This window comes from Pseudorasbora parva, chromosome 13 (assembly GCF_024679245.1).
Source record: "Pseudorasbora parva isolate DD20220531a chromosome 13, ASM2467924v1, whole genome shotgun sequence".
Classification (NCBI taxonomy): domain Eukaryota; kingdom Metazoa; phylum Chordata; class Actinopteri; order Cypriniformes; family Gobionidae; genus Pseudorasbora; species Pseudorasbora parva.
The window spans coordinates 9,172,838-9,193,495 of record NC_090184.1 but is presented as its reverse complement, the minus strand read 5'-3'; the positions used below and the strand labels follow the sequence as shown (position 1 = coordinate 9,193,495).

Genomic DNA, 20,658 nt, shown 5'->3' with positions numbered 1-20,658 from the left:
ACGTCGATTGCGGTCTCAAAACTCTGGCCAGTTGATAATACCTAGAATATCTAAATCAACTGCAGGCGGTCGATCATTTTCCTATTTAGCTCCTAAATTGTGGAATAGTCTTCCTAGCATTGTTCGGGAAGCAGACACACTCTGTCAGTTTAAATCTAGACTAAAAACACATCTCTTTACTATGGCATACACATAGAACATTTTTAACTTTCATTATTCAATTCAATTGACTGATTGTTAGGCTGCATTAACTAGGTCAGCCGGAACCGGGAACACTTCCCATAACACCTGATGTACTCGTTACATCATAAAAAGAGTGGCATCTACGCTAATGTTAGTCTCTCTGTTTATCCCGAGGTTTATCCCGGATCTGGGCCCTGTCCGGATCGGATGGTGGACCTGCCTGGACATGACCAACGCATCCTGGAGTGTCTGCTGAGCCGTGTCAAATGGTGTCTCCTCCGAATTTGCCTCACTGGCACGACATGCTCAAAACCCGTCTTCGGCGCAATAATTACGATCTTTCATGTATTCATACTCTTGTGTAATTGACGCCCCATCCTAAATAAATCTGTCTCTTCCGTGATACCCTGAAAATTTTGAATAATCCGATCTAATATGATTTCCGACCTGTAAGGTTGCCAGAATAATAATCTTACACGGTGTGTTAATAGGCCAGAGGAGAACTGGCACCCCGACTGAGTCTGGTTTCTCCCAAGGTTTATTTTTCTCCATCATGCCCCGATGGAGTTTTGGTTCCTTGCCACTGTCGCCTTTGGCTTGGCTTGCTCAGTTGGGGACACTAAAAATATGATTAAAGTTATTCAACTTATTATACAAATAAAATATATGAATTAGGTCTTATTTAATTCTATAAACTATAATACTGATCTGCCAACATTGTCGCTATATGATAAATTAAAATAAGCTGATAACATCACTGTTTTCTCCAGTACGGCTGTACAGCCAAATCTAATTTTGTCGCAATATTATCCTGTTTGACACTGTGAAGCTGCTTTGACACAATCGTGATTGTAAAAGCGCTATATAAATAAAGTTGATTGATTGATTGATTGATTGAATAAACATGTCACAGACTCTCACCTGAGGAGTTTGGCTTTACTCTGCAGGGAGTCCAACTGTTCGATCTTGCTGTTCAAATCCCGGATTTCATCCTCCAGCTGCTGTCTGGTCACGTCCACCTGCTGACACAGCTGAGAGAAGGTGCTGGCCAACTCCCTGTGTTCAGAAAGAAAGAAAGCAGGCTGGATTCAACAACTATCTGAACACAACTACAGAAAGCAAATCTCTTCAAATATGTACTTCATAAATTGGTCATGTATTCATTTTCTCCACCAGAGGGCGGTAGTGAAGAGGTGTTCAGGTCACTGAAATCTGTATATATATGCCAGTGGTTATATAATGTCTGAAAATAACAACAACATTTGTACTGACATCAAGGTACACTCTGGATTATACTGGACTAAGAGGCTTTGTGTGATTCCAAAAATCTATTTTACTGTCTTACATGATGTGATTTATTTGTTTGATGGATGGATATACACAACCATTCTTAAGTCTGTCATTTTCAATTTTACTACAGCAGGAATAAAAGACAAGAATCACTGATGATCACCAAAATGTAATAGGCAATATTTATCTTTCCATTAATCTGAAAAGATGTTAATGGCCATGACTTAACTATAACATTTTTAATGTGAGCTACATTACAGCAAATTCTTCTTGTTACAAATGTCAATATCATAGCAAAAATATTGCAGTGTATATACTTAGTATATGTAATATGGTGCATATATTTAGCAAAATGCTCCTCTCTAAAGTCAATTTTTCTAGCAGACTAAAGTGTTTAAGGACAATGGATATGGTTTTTCTGAGGTAAATGTGACCTTACATGACATTGTTTACAAGCAGTTTTACTAAGTCTTACCACGGTTGAAACACTGATTGAGTGATTCCATGTGACATGATACGGATTTTGGTAAGTTGTACTCTTTGTAACACTCTAAGATTCACATTTATTTCGAGCTGCAACTGGTATTAGGCAGAAGAAAAGATCACTTCATGTGCACACAGTATTTATGTTTTTTTTATTTTGTAATAAAACGGATGTAATTTGAAATCTAATAATTTGTTTCATATCAGTAGTAACAAAGCACAAAGATTATTGAGATTTATTGGATGTGAGGCACACTACGATGTTCTGTTCATTCATCAGCTTAAAACAGGATGACTATCGATTCTTGGGATTTAAGACTCGATACTGGTTCACATAAATGAGTCGATTCAAATCGAGAAATCTATATTTTTTATCTAGCCCTAGAAAAAAACTATGAAAGTCAATGAGGTGCATCAACTGTTTGGTTAACAACATTTTTCAAAATATCTTATTTTGTGTTCAAAAGAATAAAAAAACTCATACAGGTTTGGAACAACTTTTTTGACATTTTGGGTGAACTCTCTCTTGGGCCAATGATAAACTCCTTGTTATAGTCCAAAGTTCAATTAAATATTCTCTAAATATTAAACTACAATACTGATCTGCCCACATTAACACTATAAAATAATTGAACAGAGCTGGATGACATCACTGTTTTCTCCAGAGCGGCTGTACAGCCGAATCAAATTCTGGATTTTCCAGGACACTTTACATTTTCTCAAAATTTCCATGCGTTTTCCAGGACTAGAAAATTAATTTTCCAGGTTTTTTAAGGTTTTCCAGAACGAGTGGGAACTTTGATTTTAGCAAGAATAATTAAAAAGTGATCAACAGTGACTGTTTTTTATATTTCTATTCATAAAGAATCCACACAAAAAAATGTATCAGTGTTTTTACAAAAATAATAAACAGCACAACCCCAAATTTTGAACTAAGGCATAATAATATCTGAATATTCCAGTTTTAGTGTTACAAAATGATGCCTGATGGCAACAAACCAAATGAAAAACTTTGATTTGACCACTTCTGGCTCATCATATTATAAAACTGATCATTTGATTTCATGTCAGATTTGACACGACTGCTTTGCTGCAGCTAAGGGATATACAGACGCAGACTTACTGCTGAACCTGATGGCTGCAGTTAGACCCCGTGTAGCTGACAATGAGCTGTAGTTTCTCGCTGGCGTAGTCCACAAACTGTCTTTTAAATGTTCTTTCTTTGGCCCTAGTGGTCCATGTGAGTCTCTCATACACGTACAGCAGTCCATAGAGACCCACAGACAGAGCAATGAGCCTCCAGCCCACTGCTTTCCAGATCTGAGATGGAGAGAAATACGATCACACAACCACTGAAGCAAATATTCCAACAATTATTATGACAGAAGTTATTTTATGTTTTTGAAAGAAGGCCCTTATATATTATATTTCTATTTAAATATATTTTAAAATGTAAAATGTATTCGCCCAGGCAATTTGATTGGTCCGAACAGCTCTGGTTCAAGCATAGTTGCTCCATAACAGATCAGACCAAGTCCAGACCGAACTTCCCCCGACCTCAAAAGTTCGGCTGGCATCCAGGCTAGTGTCACATGATCCTTCAGAAATCATTCTAATATGCTGATTTGCTGCTCAAGGCATTATTTATTTATGTTAAAAAACAGCTGCTTAACATTTTTTTTGGAAAATGTTTTAAAAGAGTAAACTGCTATTTTTCCAAGTTTTTAGGCATGTGACCAACCAAAGACAAAAAATAAGCAAAACCTGACCCTCTAACCTCCCCAATTATTGTAATTAAAAATATTTGTATTATAAGTTGGTATCAAACTGGAAAAAGTGGTATCGGCACATCCCTAAATAAATTATATTTATAAATATATTAAAATAGAAAACATTTGTTTTAAATTGTACTAATATTTCGCAATATTACCATTTTTACTGTATTTTTTAATCAAATAATGAAGCCTTGGTAAACACTGCTTTCAAATACAATTTTTTAAATATATATTACCGACCCCAAACTTTTGAACGGCGGTGTATATATAGCAGGAACACATGCATTTTGTGTGTCAGAGATATTTGATATGTTCTTACCACTCCTCCAACTACTATAATGCCCATTGATGTCCGAGAGGTGAGTGATGCCAATCCTGTCACCATAGAAACCATTAGCTCTTCCTGGGTCATGGATCCTTGAGGGAAAGGAGGCATACTGGTGCTGACCGGAGTGATGGCCAGGGGTCTGGGAACCTGCCGACACAGCACACATCCTTTATCAAATAGAACCCAACAGATGACAAGGACGAGGGCCCTATGATTTCTGTGATGTGGAAAACGCACAGACTCACAAAATGATGGAAGGAAAAATTGATTTTACAGTATAAAGCATATTTTAAATGAATTTTTTTTACAGAAATTTATGGATGAATTTCTAAAAATTAAGGCTAAGGCTGAACACTTAATTAATATGATATGAACAGTGGCGATTTCTTTAAGACTGCAAGGGAAGCTCGGCTTCCCTTATAATGTCATAAAATTAATGGTCAAATATGTACTATTATATTAACATTGTATTGACTAAAAATGCGTTAGAAAACGTTCATCTCAAAGACGAGTTCGTTCAGAATCAGTTACATATAGCAGGTCAGCTGACTCGATTTCCTTCTCATACATTCCCGCAGCGTCACAGTGCATTTCCCTATTGAAGCCCAGCGTCCATTGACTTCAATGGGGCTGCTTTGAACGTTTTTTTTCAGCGCTTCGAAACTAGACGGTCATTGGATAAACGCTGCGATTATGTCCCGCCCACGGACGCTCAGCGTCTCTGGGAGTGAATGGGGAGTGGGCTGGCCCGGACTCCGAGCTTCTGCGTGATGATTGGAGGTTCTGCATCTCCTTTTGACTGACAGCGATTCTGTACTATAAGGAATCACTGAAGCTATTCGCGCTCAGTCCCATCGCGAATTTCTCAAGTTCAGTCGAAATAAAAACTTCTGCAACCTATTTCTTTGATATTTGCTTGGCGAAATTGCTTGATTTTCATCATACATTTCACACAATTATACACCACATTCCTTGTTTCAGTTTTACAGAGTTTAATATTTTTTTAGATCGTTCATTCATTCACAGGGTAAAAGAACATTTTCTTGAAAAGGACCGTAGGGCAGAATTTACTTTTAAATAAATAAGACAATTGGCCAAAAATGAGCTTCCCCTCTCTGACAGACCAGTAGCCGCCACTGGATATGAACTAACACCTGAAAACATTAAAGCACAAAAACACTGCTATTTAAAGGACGACTCCGGCAAATTTTTAAGTTTATCTTGATAGTTATACCTTTGTGAGTACAGTCTTTAGAAAAAAAAACGAACCGGATTGGTACTTGGAACACGGAGCTGTTACAGTTAATGCCCAGAGCTCACACTCAGCTAAAACGGCAGCTTTGGGGGCATAGATGCAACATAGATTGCATGAAACAAAATGCAATTAAAATGTCTGTTCAACATGGACAGGGCCCTTACATGACAACGAGATGCGTTTAGCCACTTAGCCATTGTTTAAATTCATCTAAACAGTGTGTTTAATAATATTACAACGTTTTTTTTCTAAGGCTATCAAACAAATTTTCCAATCTTCTGGTAATGTTTTATGACTTAATTTGGTTACCACAGTCTCTGATAATAAATCTGTATAATTTCTCGAAAATGTAACATTTTAACATTTCATAGGGCCTTATTATTGTAATGCTTTTAAAGAAATTGTAAAAAAATTCTGATTTCAAATGATTACGGTAGACATATTTAAATTAAATTGAATTTAAATTAAAACAGTCAAGAACATGTTTTATGGAAAACAGAAGACTTTGGGAAAAATAAAATGGAATTTGGACTTCATAGGCCCCTAAACATTTTCAGCTTTTAATATATTGTTATTAAATTAGATGTAATTATTTCAAGTAGACTATTAATTGACTAAATAACCATTAGAAATCCAGAAAGAAATTGTTTCAGAGTTGTCGTGAAAGCATCGTTGGGGAGCTATGAAAATGACAAAACCAAGGACCATCCAAAATGAAGATGTGCTACCTGGTCATTGTAGCCCATGAGGGCACGGCGTGTGTTTTTGGGACCCAGGAAGCGGTTGACCAACATGGTCCATCCCAGGGAGAAGTGAAAACTGATGTCTTCTTGGAAGTCGCTGCAGAGTTTGTCACAGTTGAGGTCGTAGCTGAGAGCAAAGCACTGCCTGGGCACGATCATATCCACCTGCTCTCGAATGCCGATGGGCAGCAGGGGCTTTAGACCCTCTGGAACGATCACAAGTGTCTTGTTATCCTGCTGCTGTTACTGGTATGAGCAGTTTGAAAGCTCACTGAATGAGAGAGATACTGACCTATCATTTCAGTCTGTGTGCTTTGCAGTGCCACAGTTATCGCACTGGAGCATCTCTCAGACATGTTCCTGCCAAGACCGTCCTCTATGTGCCTGTGGAGCTCCTAATCGTTTCAGCAAAACATGACAAAAAAAGACATACAAAAAAATCATAACCATGTAAAATTAGAGCTACCAAAGATAACACATTAACTACATCATAAATACATTTTAAAAATCCTGAGATAAATCACTAATAACTGCGTTTATCCACATAAAGCCCTAGGTAAAACTGAAAGTTAACAAGGACAAGGACATGTTCTTGTCTCATAGATGAGCACAAATAAAAATTTTGGGCAGCAGGGGAATTTCCATGCAGAGAGTTGACACTAAACACTAATCAACAGTGGATAAAGGAGTGTACACATTAAGACATGGGTGGACAATTGGAGGAAGTCCAATTCAAGTCCAACTTACATTCTTGTATACTTTGAGCACCACTTGTGAAGGATGAAAGTCCATGTGGAAGTCATCCACTAGTACAGCCAATCTCCGGATCTCCTCTGCCATAGCATTAGATACCTAACACATTCAGATGAGCAGATTAAAACCTTGCAAATGGCAGTTCTATAATGCTTGAAACTTAAATTGTAAACAAGAATACATTTCTATGAACAACTATACTTTAATATGGTATAATTATAGCACAGGGGTTGGGAATCTTTTTTTGACTAAAGAGATTTTTTGTTTTGTTTTTTGGTTAAGTGCCCTTCATGTAAATTTCATCATCAGCATAGTATGTGCATACTGTACACATAGCCCAATCTTTCTAACTTTGAATACTTGGTTTGCTCAGCTCTGAAAGGTAAAACAGACACACACTAGACTTCAGCTACTTACTTACTTACTTACTAATCACTACTTACTGACATTTCTGAAAAAGACAGAAAAAAAGTGATAAATGGCGCATCACCTGTTTCTCGACCTCCTCTGTGATCTTTTTGATTTTGCTCTTGCAGTCCAAAGTGAGCAGATCCAGCTGTTTATCAATGAACTCCAGCCTGTCCTCCCTCTCCTCCTTCATCTCTAAACAATGAATCCTGAACAAAACACGAAAAGTCTTTATAATAAATATTAATTTAAGTCTATGCATAGTCAACTACCATTCAAATATAACAAACTATTATTTTTTAATAATACTGATCCCAGAACACCATCAGTTGTCTCATTAGGAGCGTGCCCTGACGTTGTCAGGCATGCATACAAGCATGTGGGGGCCATACAAACTATTGAGTACCATTTTGAGTTGCTGCAATGACATTTCAGCAAAATGGACAAGTCTAATGCATAAATTTTTCACTTTGATTTTCAGGGTGTCTTTGAAATTAGTCCTCTGCAGGATGATGTGGCATCCTTGCGTTTATAACACATTACCCAGTCCATATTAGTATATTAGTATAGATATTCAGCACCCATTTTTCCCCCATTGAGATCTGATGTGTATTTTATATATATATATATATATATATTAGGCATGTGCCGATATCAATTTTTCATGTTGCGATTAATTGATGAAGTTTTATCACGATATATACGATATTATCACGATATTGAAATAAGTTGTTAAAAAAAAGTTTTGCCATAGCATAACAGCTTTAAGAACTATTTTTGTAAGAACAAAAATAACTGAATGTTTAAATACAATAATGCACCAAAAATATATACAGCTCTGGAAAAAAATTAAGAGACCCCTCATTGAGAAATCAATGTTATGTGGTCTCTTGATATTTTTTCAGAGCTGTAAAAGTACAATTTTCAAACAGATTAAATTGCAAAAGAATTAGGCTATAAAGAGAAACATGTAGGCTTACACATTACAATAATGTTTCCTTATTTAATGCATTAACTAAAATTGAGCAATAGCTACATTTGGTACAGAAAGTAATAATGTTTTTTGGTAATGTTAGTTAAGAAATACTGATCATTGTTAGTTTTATCTCAGGTCCATTAAAAAAGTTATTTTGATTTTGATTGTAATGTTATTAAACAGTAACTAAGAAATTAACATAGAATGATTAATTCTTTAAAAGTATTTTTCATTGTCAGTTTGGTAATAATGAATTAACATGTTAACTAATGAAGTCTTATGTCTCAAAGTTTTACTGAACAATAACAAATAATCAGAACAGTTCTAATTATTAGGGCATGTTGTAGTCCAGATTAAAACATACAAATGTTTAAAGGGGTACTTCAGCGCTGGGAAGATGAATCTGTATTTGAACTGGGTCATCAATGTAGTAGAAATGTGAAATTATTTTTGAATTTGGTGCTTTCTAGACTGAGAAAAGACAGAAAATGTATTAGACTACAATTCCCAGAATGCTTCGCTGCCCTGTGCCATTCCCCAACGCCACCAACTTGATTACAGTGACTGAGTTAGAGAAGACACTACAATTAAAATGTGTTCAATATAAGGAGTGAGTCACCGCGCGAGTATCACAGCACTGAGCACTAGCTGCACGAGTGATAAGAGCTGAGGTAATAGCGACTACACTCGCGGCATACATTCACAACGTGAGTTCAGTCTGGCGCGTTTCAGTTCATGCCTTTACAAGCTTAACTTTCATAGAAATTAATTTGAGAAGTTAAAAGACTTACATTGCACACCATAGCTCCGTTTAAATGAGTGCCTGCCAGCTGAGCTCTCCCTGCAAGCTGAGTGTTATCTCCCATCCCCCACGCGCGAGTTCAAAACATGCGGAAATGGCTCCCTCTGCTGGCTGTAGTCTTTAGCCTTTGGGCAAACATTCCTCCTATGATGCAAAAATCGTCAATTTGCATCATAGGAGGAATTTTTCTAGAAATAAAATGCATAAATCTCTTGTCTCAGGGAGATATGAGGGGGGAAAGCACAATAATTTGAATATACTCCAGGGTTTCTACTGATACAAAGCCATATTGGATTTGGTTGCTAGGCAACGTGGGGGAGAGGACGCTGGCGTCGTCTGTTCGCCGCTTCTCCACCCACAAATCATGTTACTGTACTATTAGATTTAGATTTTATTTTTTTTCCTTATGTTTGTGACTAGTCTAACAGTCAGAGCTACATTTGGGGCTGTTGCTGATTGCTGGCAGCCACTGAGAGGACGTTGTTCCTCGTTTCGCCGTTTTCCACCGCTTCTTATGTTTACGTTTGAATTGCTGCGGTTGGTTTCTGGTTTGGATGACATTTGATGTTTCTCGCCGCGACTGCTCACTGGTGGTCTCCCTTGGGCTTAAGCTGCATGGTGGCTGAAGTTTGCACCGGGCTAGCGTCATCTGGGCCATCGTAATCGGCGTCCGGCATGATGTTGGGATGTTCCGCTTCTCGGCTGCGCCGCTGTTCCGTCCTGCATTGCGGCCGTGGAGCGGCTTGGACTTCTGCGCCGACCCCGGTGTGTCCACAGAAGTGCCCGGAAAAATGTTCTGCCTCCTGCATGGTGCTGCGGCGATCCCCATCGTTTGAATCGTCACGAAGACCCATCATCATCTGGTCTTCAGCTGTCCTGCCTCGGCAATATCATCAGGACACACTGCCGCTGGGAGAAATTTAAAACATGGAGTGGACCACAGTGTGCTGCGGAGCTAACAGAGACTTCCACCATCAGCTGTTTTCTGTTCACCATCAGCTCTGTTTCTGTTCACCATCAGCTCTGTTTATGTTCACCATCAGCTCTGTTTCTGTTCTGTTTTCTGTGTTGGTTGATTGTTTGTAGTATTCTATATTTTTACTTTTTATTCATTTTTTGTGTTATCCCCCCCCCCCCCCCCTTGTTGCACTTTGAGATTCTTCAGAATGAAAAGTGCATTATAAATAAAATCTATTATTATTATTATTATTATTATATGCTAATCGCTGAAGTAACCCTTTAAGTTTGAAAATAAATAGCCTATTAAGTCTTTAAGTATTAAGTATTTGGTGCTGTGATGAACAACATTGAGATTACAAAAAACGAATGGCTGTTTTAAAAACTACAAGCGTTTTTTGTTTGTTTGCTGGTTTCCGGGGTAACTGCAGCATTCTGCAGTTCATCAGTGCCCTCTGCTGAGCGGCACTTCAGCAGCGCGTCTGGTTCAGTCATGTGCAAACGCACGTTGGGCTTGTTTATATCTGAGCGCGTGTCCCTTTCGATGCAGAATACAGCGATGTTGAGCATTTATACGGTTGATGGGCAAAGTATTCTTGAGTGCATTATAAAAAAATTATAAATTGTTAATAAATTATTATTTACAATATTTTAAAGTGCCCACGATAACAATATTGTGCATATTCATTATCGTGATAAATCGCATTTTCGAAAATCGGCACATGTCTAATATATATATATATATATATATATATATATATATATATATTAGGGGTGTAACTAGGGCTGGGCGATAAATCGATTTTATGGATTAATTCGAGTTTTTAGTTTACGACGATTTTTGTGAATGAAAATCGGTTTTCTCTTTAAAATCCGCCGACGCTCCCCTCTGGGCTCCCGTAATGGCTCAGCACTCCCCGCGCGCGTTTGCCACAGAGATACACAAACAACAAGGATAGCGTCTAACAACATACAGTGTCATTCGTAAGTCACAGAACAATTAACAATATCCTGCTGCAAAGTGTGTTTGTCTGAAAGGAACCGCGCTAGGCGCTACTCATTTAAAGCTGCGCTGACACTAACGCAGCGCGAGCTCACACACGGGCCAATCTCGTGACAGACACGATACACAGCACTGGTGATCCAGTGAGAGAGCGTTTAAATTCTCCACAGAATTAATACCATCGCTACTGTGATCTAGTGGAAGTGGTCGGGGCAGAATTCTGTTATAAACCACAGATATCAGATCAAACAGAGCTGAGCGAAGGTCAGGGGTTTCAGTCACAAATCACCAACATTCACCATGATTTACTGTAGTAAAACCACATGGATTTAATGTTGTTGTTGTCATTATTTATCTCAGGATTCGTACAACCTTTTGAGATTGAAATTCAAGCACTTTCCAATGGTTTTCAAGAGCTTCACACTTATTTCCAGCACTTCAAAGCTCTAGATATCCGATTGTAATGTTATTTTTAATGTGATGGTTTGTAAAACTAAAAGTTTAAAGGGGGTCTTGTGAAAGAAATAGTGAAATGTTTTTTTAAATGTGTAATCCATTTTGTAGCATTTTTATTTAAAAAAGATAAATGCCCACCACTATAACCAGCAGAAGAGCACTTATTGATTTATTAGCGATTTCCACTCCCTAATGTATGGAGAAAAGTACAAAGTCACAAAGTCTCAGGAAAAACTTTTCTTCAAATTGTGACTAAATTACACAGAAAACAAGTAAAGAGCTCCTTTAATAATCACTGAAGCTGTCGGTCAGTTCAGTGTGAGACCAAAACAATGCTAATCTATATTTAATAAGAGCATAACATTTAAATTTTCCCTATACTTCTTTTGCACATTACTGTTGTTAATAAAAGTTATCTGCATATCAATTCATAAACCTTTTGATATGTATACTGTATACTGCAAAAGATATGGTGCCCATTTATACTGTGGAATAGTCGGGGGTTATTCACACTCTATGCAAGCCGCAAATATTTAAATTTGGGAAAAAAAGTGTGTGAAATAAAATATTAAGCGTTCAACAAGGAAGCCCAATAACCAAAACGACGTAACAGGCAATGCCCCTGACACCGCCTAAGAGAAAAAAACAAAAATGTTTTAGGCTGCTCAGTCAGGTGCTCGCTTACTCAGTACACGCTGAATGCTCATTGCAAAATGGCTATTGTGTTCAACAGACCAGAAATAGAAGATCCTCCAATAACCAACGGGTCTGGTGTGTTGGTGAACTTTGGATTCTCTGTAAACTATGATGGTGTTGGCAAGAGTGATGGATTAAAAAACAACGGTATGTCGTATTTGCTACATGATGGTACAGCTGCGGGAATAATTCATGTCAATCAACTCATTTACGCCGACAACAAGACGATAAAAAGAAGAAACAGCCACAAACTATCCCACAAACTATCCCCGCATCATTTAGACAGACATTTCCAACTTATTCAAATGACAAGACATTTATAGCTGCGGATATGAGACCTTACGCCCGTTTCACACAAATGTTCCTTCGCGAGCCCATTTCAGCCAGTAATTCCTGCTTTGTACTAAAAAACAAAAGCCCAAATAGAGAACCAAATGACCAAAGCAACAGCGGTTGCTCTGACAACAGACGGCTGGACGTTAAGGTCTACACAAAGCTACCTGACTATAACGGCACATTACATTACCAATGAATGGGAGCTGAACAGCCACGTTCCTCAGACACGCCCCCTTGAGAGTCACACAAGTGAGGATTTGGCCAAATGGGATGACAAAAGCAGTAGTGTGTGAAAAAAGTGTGGAGAGAGCTATTGTAAAGAGCTGGTGTTCTTGGGATGGTACTCATCATTCTTCTTCCTCCAAACACGTTTAGTGGAATTATGACCAAAAAGTTCTATTTTGGTCTCATCTGACCATATGACTTTCTCCCATGACTCCTCTGGATCATCTAAATGGTCATTGGCAAACTTAAGACGGGCCTAGACATGTGCTGGTTTAAGCAGGGGAACCTTCCGTGCCATGCATGATTTCAAACAGTAACCTTGGAAACAGTGGTCCCAGCTCTTTTCAGGTCATTGACCAGCTCCTCCCGTGTAGTTCTGGGTTGATTTCTCACCTTTCTTAGGATCATTGAGACCCCACGAGGTGAGATCTTGCATGGAGCCCCAGTCCAAGGGAGACTGACAGTCATGTTTAGCTTCTTCCATTTTCTAATGATTGCTCCAACAGTGGACCTTTTATTCACTAAGCTGCTTGGCAATTTCCCCGTAGCCCTTTCCAGCCTTGTGGAGATGTACAATTTTGTCTCTAGTGTCTTTGGACAGCTCTTTGGTCTTGGCCATGTTAGTAGTTGGATTCTTACTGATTGTATGGGGTAGACGGGTGTCTTTATTCAGCTAACAACCTGATACAGGTGCATCTAATTAAGTATAATAAATGGAGTGGAGGTGGCCATGTTAGTAGTTGGATTCTTACTGATTGTATGGGGTAGACGGGTGTCTTTATTCAGCTAACAACCTGATACAGGTGCATCTAATTAAGGATAATAAATGGAGTGGAGGTGGACATTTTAAAGGCAGACTAACAGGTCTTTGAGGGTCAGAATTCTAGCTGATAGACAGTATTTGAACTACAGTTTATCTTAAGTTTATCTTGATTTGAACAGTAGATACGATCTGGGAAAACCCGTCGGATGTCGCGCTGGAACGTTTTCAGCTAGGTCAAAGAATAGGTTGAAAGTCAATATTTTGTCAAAATTGGGTTTTCATAAAATTATTTTTCTATAACATCTTGTCTATCATTTCTAAAAATATCTTGGCAAAATTCACTTGTTTAGTGCAGAAAAATAGCAATTTATAGTGGCAAGCTGTAAAGACTGTGTCTTTCTCTAATGTTTTCACACGCCCAGCGGCTTAGGTGCAGGGGAAAAAAACGGCCATAGTTTTCACTCTTTTAACACCACAAAGACAGTTCATCCATCAAAATAAACCACATTACATGAACAATAAAGGTGTATCAAAGTACATTTCCAGTCAGTCATACGTAAACTACGTCACGCAAAGTTTTTTATTTAATACTACATTATCGTATTGTGAGATGGCGGACTCGGACAAGAGAACAACACAGGCTGAAGTAACTGATCGCTTTTATGATCTCGTTCGCCTCAATCTGCTTAATCCTGGTGATGTCAGTTAGAGCCCTGCACGGGCCTCAAATCTAGGCCCTAGCCCGGCCCGGGCCCGAGACGCTGAGGCCCTAGCCCGGCCCGTGTCCGACAGCTTATCAAAATTCTCGGCCCGAGTCCGACTGGAGCCCGTTTTTTTTTTTTTTTTTTTTTTTTTAACATTGTTGCAGCCATTAAAATAGTTCTGTTTTGTTTTTAATGTCAAAGTAGTTATTTTTCGTTTCGTTTCTTTATTACGTTAATTTAGAAAAATGTTTAGAGCATTTTTTTGTTTGTTAAATTAAAGTTTTAATTTTTTTAAGTGACGACCAAAAGCGGCCAGCGGCCGACAGTGAGTTAACCGCATATTTAATTAATTTAGTCTCTCAAATCAACTCTTGACTTGTCTTGCCTATAATAAAATCCATAAAACACTTCAAGCATCACAATGTTAGTTAATTTCGCCAAATATTACCACCAGTAGCCTAAAAGGCATTTTTGACGAGCTGAGGCAGGCTGATTCTGCTCGCGGCTCTCGCAAACGGAGCTAAACAAATAAAATGAAAAAAGCACATGCAGGTTGTCTTATAGCCTACCTTACACCTACGCAAATGAATATAAATCCCATCTTCAATTCCCGGGGTATATGCTCATTTAACGGAGTTTACAGCAACGGAAGCAAAAGATTAAGATGCATTTTATTCAGCAGCTTATTTCAGATTCAAATACCACATAAGAGAGCGCGACGCACTGGTAAGATAATGATCTCATTCATCTCATTCATTTTTATTGAAGATGATGGTGTTTTTGACTATCTTAGACTTATTTTAAGTTTCATTTACGGCCATTTGCGTTGGCTTGCATTAGTCATTTGCGGCGATGCGTGTTGCAGCACCATCATATCTATCGGACTACAACATATAGCCCATAACACATTGTGACACATAATGACATAATGTTTGAAAGTCTGTAGGTTAACATAAATGCAGATAGGCCTAATTGTAATAATAAAAGACAACATAGCCTAATTATCGATTTTGAAATATTAAACCAGTCAATACAGAACGAATTATTCTGTAGCCTTTTGCCGTCAATACCATGGATATGGCATGGGCCGGCTACTGCCGAAGTTGTCTTTGCTGTATCAATAGGCAATATATTTATATTTAACATGAAGTATAGGGCTTCCCTGTACATTAATAGCACCAGACGCCCCGCGGATGACACGCAACAGAAACGCCATGCTCACACCACGCTTGCAGTGTGTCTCCGTGCTGAAGAAACGCGCGCTGCTGCTGGCGCGGACTCTGAACCTATGATCTGAACACTGTGCGAGCCATCTTAACAGTTGCGTTAGCTATGGTCTCGTGTTGTTTCCACCAGCGCAGAACTCATTGTTCCTTTTAATTGATAAAATAAATATAAAAAACGAAGGAGAAGCCTATAAAAAGGCCCGAAGCCCGGCCCGCGTTTTAGGTATGACATGAAAATTGGCCCGAAGCCCGGCCCGAGGGGCGTAAAAAAGTCGGGGCCCGTCGGGCTCGGGCATAAATGCAGGGCTTTAATGTCAGTGCCCTAAACAATCATATAATGGATTATTTCACCCAAAGATGAAGGATCAGATGATTAAGAAGTTACTGAAGAGGAGTCAGTTTAGCTATGCTGCAGGTGCGCTGTGCTTGCTATTCTTGTACATTACACTAGCGCACTGCGATGCGATCTAAACATACAACGGGTGATCAAAGTTCAGACACTGCCCATGGCATGATAAACAATAGAAAACGTATTTCACTACTTACTAATACTACTGATAATATAATATATAATACTACTGTTCTGTTATGTTTTTCATTAGTATTAATAGTATTAATATTAATATTAAACACACAATTTAATGAGTTTGCTCCCAAATTGGTACTTATTCTAAAGTGAAAGTAATCCGTACGGCCGCAGGGGAATTCATAACGGTGCGTATTATGAATGCAGCCTCCATTCTTCGTGAAAGATAAAGATAGAAATGAGCACAGGAAACAAACCTTGCTAAAATTATATACGATTCGCCTGATCCTGGCCAAATCACAGAGATGCCGATTCGCACGGGACTACTATTATCACAGGACCTTGGTGTTCAGCAAAATATGGTAGGTAATTTGCAGCGGAAATTTTACTTTACAAATTACAGACATGGCCGATTCGCACGGCATTAAGATCATAGACATTCTCTGCAATTGTTACAAATCACCAGAGGTCCCCAGATAATACTAGTCCCGTGCGAATAGGGCTTATGAATTGAGTATGACGGTAGTTTTTCTCAATTTAAATAGTAATGTAATTACTAGTAAATTAGTAAATATTAATAGTAATTAAAAGTAGAATGTTTAAGGTATATTAAACCACACATCTACGCCATTCATTCAGACACACATGATTCGTATTTAAATAGTCTTTTTGGGTTTAAATATTCACAGACACTAGTCTATATCACCAGATGCATTCTCAGGTACTGAACTTTGATACCGATTGATTTAATGTGAATCAGTACTCGGCAATACTGATATAATTCGGTCGGCTCCCTTTAAAGTAGAGTTGGGTAACCCAACCCAAGTAACATATCATCAAAAACATATTTTTACCTACAAATATCAGTTTCATTTAACTTAACCAATACATTCAATTGATTAAAAAAAAAAAGAAAAAAAAAAAAGAAAAGGACAAAAAAAAGATATTTTAAATTATTCTGAGAGAAATGTGATCTTTATGAAATCAAAAGACTAAGTAAAAAGCTCATGAAAAGCAATGCAAAATTAGCATTGCGATTACAGTAATATTGCCAGATAAAAAGCAAGTAAGTTGTGGATATTAACACTCATTTCAAAATCGGACTCGACTATTTATATCACTAAGCTAACTTCAATGTCACCAGTGGATCAGTGTTTAGTGTGTTGGATTACTGCTAAGACGACGCCTTTGCACGCACCTCTGCTCTTGAGCTGCAATGTGCACGGAGTCCATGATCAGACGCAGAGCTTCAGAAATCTGCTTGGCTCTCATTGTGTGCTGCTCAAACTTAGTCTTCACTGCTGACTGGGAGATGCACTCCTGCAAGCATACACGTATGTGACAGTCAGACAAACAACAAGGACACATTTAAACCAATCACACTCCAAAACCCAATAACACTCACCTCAAAACGTCTTTCAAAGTTCTGAAACTCAAACATTCTTGCTTGAAAACCTTCAGCCAGGGCACCACCTGAAAATCCAACAAGAATTGCTTTCAGGAGTCATATCATGGAAAAGAAGAATTTTCATGCTCTTTCGAATAAGAGTTTGCATATAAAGTTTACAATGTTTACAAAGACTGAACACTTCTTCAGAGAGGAATCCTTTTATTTTGAATTTATTTTTCAAAATGTTTGTGTGCTTCTCTGCGTGCGTGTAATTAGCACGTTGTGTATGCGCGTTGTGCACCTGCCAATAGGTGTATTTTACTAATGCATGCTTTAAAAAAACACAACCAATTATGCATTTTCAGTTCCTCAAAATGGCAACACACCAACAACGCACCTGAACGCACCTCGTTTTCAGACCACTACGCCCATGGGCGCAGAGATGGACGCTTGTGCATTAGCTCTTTTTATTGAAACTAGCACAAAAAAAAATTGTCGGACCTGCCGTTGCATTGCGCTGGGGTATGATAGGCCTTAAAGAGTTACCAACATAAATATTAGTATTATAACTAACTATTAAAGTGTAAACTAAAAATTGTATATTATTTATTGAGTTAAAACTAATAATTATAACTATTATTTAATTTTATTGGATTCCTTAAAAACACCAGTGTGAATGATCAAAATATCATAAATATTTACACAAAAATACTTGATATTGTAACTATTTGATGTCTAAAGGGTTTGGGAACCCCTGCTGTAACAAATCTACCTGCTTCAGGCATTCCCTGGGCTTTCTGGACACGTGCCTGGAGAACTTCTTTAGCAGAGACGAAGAAGATCCGATCACTGGCCTGGGTGCGGTCCACCACCCGCAGCTCGTCCACTAAAAAACTAGTGCAGCGGTCCATGTGCTGCCGTTTCACCTGACAAACATAGTTTCATTAAAAGAGTGCAAAAACACTATGTGTCATTCACCTTGGTTTCAAAAAAAGGCTACGGCAAGGTCCAAATTGTTTGCTTGATTTAATGTATAAAACAGACACAAAAACTTCACCTAGTCCAGTAAAAATCCAAAATTATGCTTACAATATTAGGTTTAAATATCAGGGATGCTAACGGTTTAAAACGCATCTTAGTGTTAACAGACTCAGGGAATGTGTCATACCTCTTCCATGTACTCGGGCTCGCTGGCTGAGGCGTCCCAGCGGTTGTTCAGAATGAAGATATTGGGACTGGAAAGGCGCTCGTTCACTTTGTGAAAGAATGATTTTTCCTTTAAGAGGGCAGAGAGAAGCCATATTTTATTAAGATGACAACAGTAAGTGCACTTAAAAAGGACCCTCAAGCCATCCCAGGTGTATATGACATTCTTCTATCAGACGAATACAATCAGAGATATATTAAAAATGTCCTGGACCTTCCAAGCTTTATAATGAGAGTGAATTTTTGTTTTGAAGTCCATAGTGCATCCATCCATTATAAAGGATTTCCACACGACTCCGGGGGGTTAATAAAGGCCTTTAGAAGTGAATTGATGCGTTTGTGTAAGAAAAATATCTATATTCAAAACTTTATAAAGTAAATCATCTAGCTTCCGTCAGACCTCCTTCCGTATTCAACTTACGCAGAAAGTGTAACGCCTCTCACAGCTCAAAACGCTTACGCTACGTCAGATGTTATGCCAGTTACAATGTTTTTTGTAAACTGAATACAGAAGGAAGCTAAATATTTTACTTTATAATATGGACATATAATTAGGGATGCACCGGTTGACCGGCCCAAAATCTTTGGGGTTTTTTTTCTTTCCGCCGATTTTTCCGGAAGTGCGCCCGCTTGCGCAATCCACATACGCTTATATTACAACCATTCGCGAACGTCACTTGTGTGGAAGTATTTTGCAATATGCGAGCAGGACTGGAAATGCAGAGCTACCTGTCTGAAGCACAGATACCAAGAAGCAAACAGCCGTTGGTGTACGCGCACACAAATACGGTAAGAGCCGCTCTCCTGCACTTGCTGAAGTTGCGCGAGCTCCTCTCTGCGCCGTGCACAAGCGTAGATAGTGAGCACTTGTTCAGCTCAGCTTCTCACGTGTTGGAAGAGAAACGAAACAGACTAACTTGTGAGAGCCAAAATGCTTCTGTTTGTAAAAAAGAACACCCATGCACTTGAAGTGAATTAGGCCTACTATCAGTTAAGGATGATCATTTTTATTTTATTTTTTATTTTACCTTCCCTTAATTACATTGAATTAATTTGCTGTATCATCTTTGTTTTCTTTGTTTTTTTCCGTTGCACTAAACATTATATGATTTAACATTTTTGGAACAATGTATTTATAAACTTTTTTAAATTATTTAATTTAATCATTTATTTTAATTTAACTGGTAAAGACTTCTTTTTTCTTTAAACTGAATTTAAAAACAAATGCTGATTTAAGTTAATTCTTTGATTGGATTGTTCAATGTGTGTTGATTGTGTTGTTTGGATTGCAGAATATGCATATGTTAAAGTTAATAGGTAATGTTAATTTTTAAATAGGTTCAACCTAATTTAATTTCCTATTAATTTCAGATTGCAAACTTGTTTTCATTGGCCAAAAGCCAAATTGGCCTATTAAATACCAAATAAACATCTTGTTCATGTATACTTTCTTTCTTTATTGTTTGTTGCTTAAAATAAAATAAAATCGGAAATCGGTATCAGAATCGGCCACTTTGCTTGGAAAAAAAATCGGTATCGGAATCGGCCATGTAAAATCATGATCGGTGCATCCCTACATATAATGGATATTTTTCTTACACAAACCCATCAATTCACTTCAGAAGGCCTTTATTAACCCCCGGGGCTATGTGGAGCACTTTTATAATGGATGGATGCACTTTTGTAGGCTTCAAATTCTGGGCTGCCATTCACTCTCATTATAAAGCTTGGATTAACCAGGACATTTTTAATACAACTCTGATTGTATTCGTCTGAAAGAAGAATGTCATATAAACCTAGGATGACTTGAGGGTGAGTAACTCATGGGGTAATTTTCATTTTAGGGTGAACTATCGCAACAATCGGTGGAAATACTACTGCACTTTATCTGTGTCAATAATGTTTTATTGTATATAGGCTTTATACAATATTTACAACAATATATACAATATATAACAATATTGTTATAAGTATTGTATAAAAGCCTCTGCTCCCACATTTAATTAGCGTTCCTCACAAGCTGAAGTTCTTATGAAACTTACTGTTTGCATTAAAGTCGACTCTGAATTGGCCACCAGCACAAAAACGTCAGCATCAAGGCAGAATTTGTCAATCCAGCTGTCCAACTCTGTTGTGACATCGATGCCAGGGCTTGAAAAGGAAGATGTGATATA

The 20,658-nt window shown here is 38.0% G+C and overlaps 1 protein-coding gene across 2 annotated transcripts in view; it reads right to left on the bottom strand.

Annotated features, from left to right (window-relative positions):
• mfn2 (mitofusin 2) overlaps positions 1-20,658 on the bottom strand; it is a 52,897-nt gene that overhangs the window by 8,450 nt on the left and 23,789 nt on the right. For both annotated transcript variants that reach the window (XM_067413099.1, XM_067413100.1), the window contains exons 6-17: positions 20,527-20,635; positions 18,447-18,554; positions 18,051-18,204; positions 17,294-17,361; positions 17,087-17,208; positions 7,301-7,427; positions 6,805-6,909; positions 6,350-6,452; positions 6,043-6,263; positions 4,051-4,206; positions 3,080-3,276; positions 1,105-1,239 (exon numbers count right to left, since the gene is read on the bottom strand). In XM_067413099.1, the coding sequence (XP_067269200.1) occupies positions 1,105-1,239; positions 3,080-3,276; positions 4,051-4,206; positions 6,043-6,263; positions 6,350-6,452; positions 6,805-6,909; positions 7,301-7,427; positions 17,087-17,208; positions 17,294-17,361; positions 18,051-18,204; positions 18,447-18,554; positions 20,527-20,635 (1,605 nt within the window). The remainder of the gene's footprint in view (positions 1-1,104; positions 1,240-3,079; positions 3,277-4,050; positions 4,207-6,042; positions 6,264-6,349; positions 6,453-6,804; positions 6,910-7,300; positions 7,428-17,086; positions 17,209-17,293; positions 17,362-18,050; positions 18,205-18,446; positions 18,555-20,526; positions 20,636-20,658) is intronic.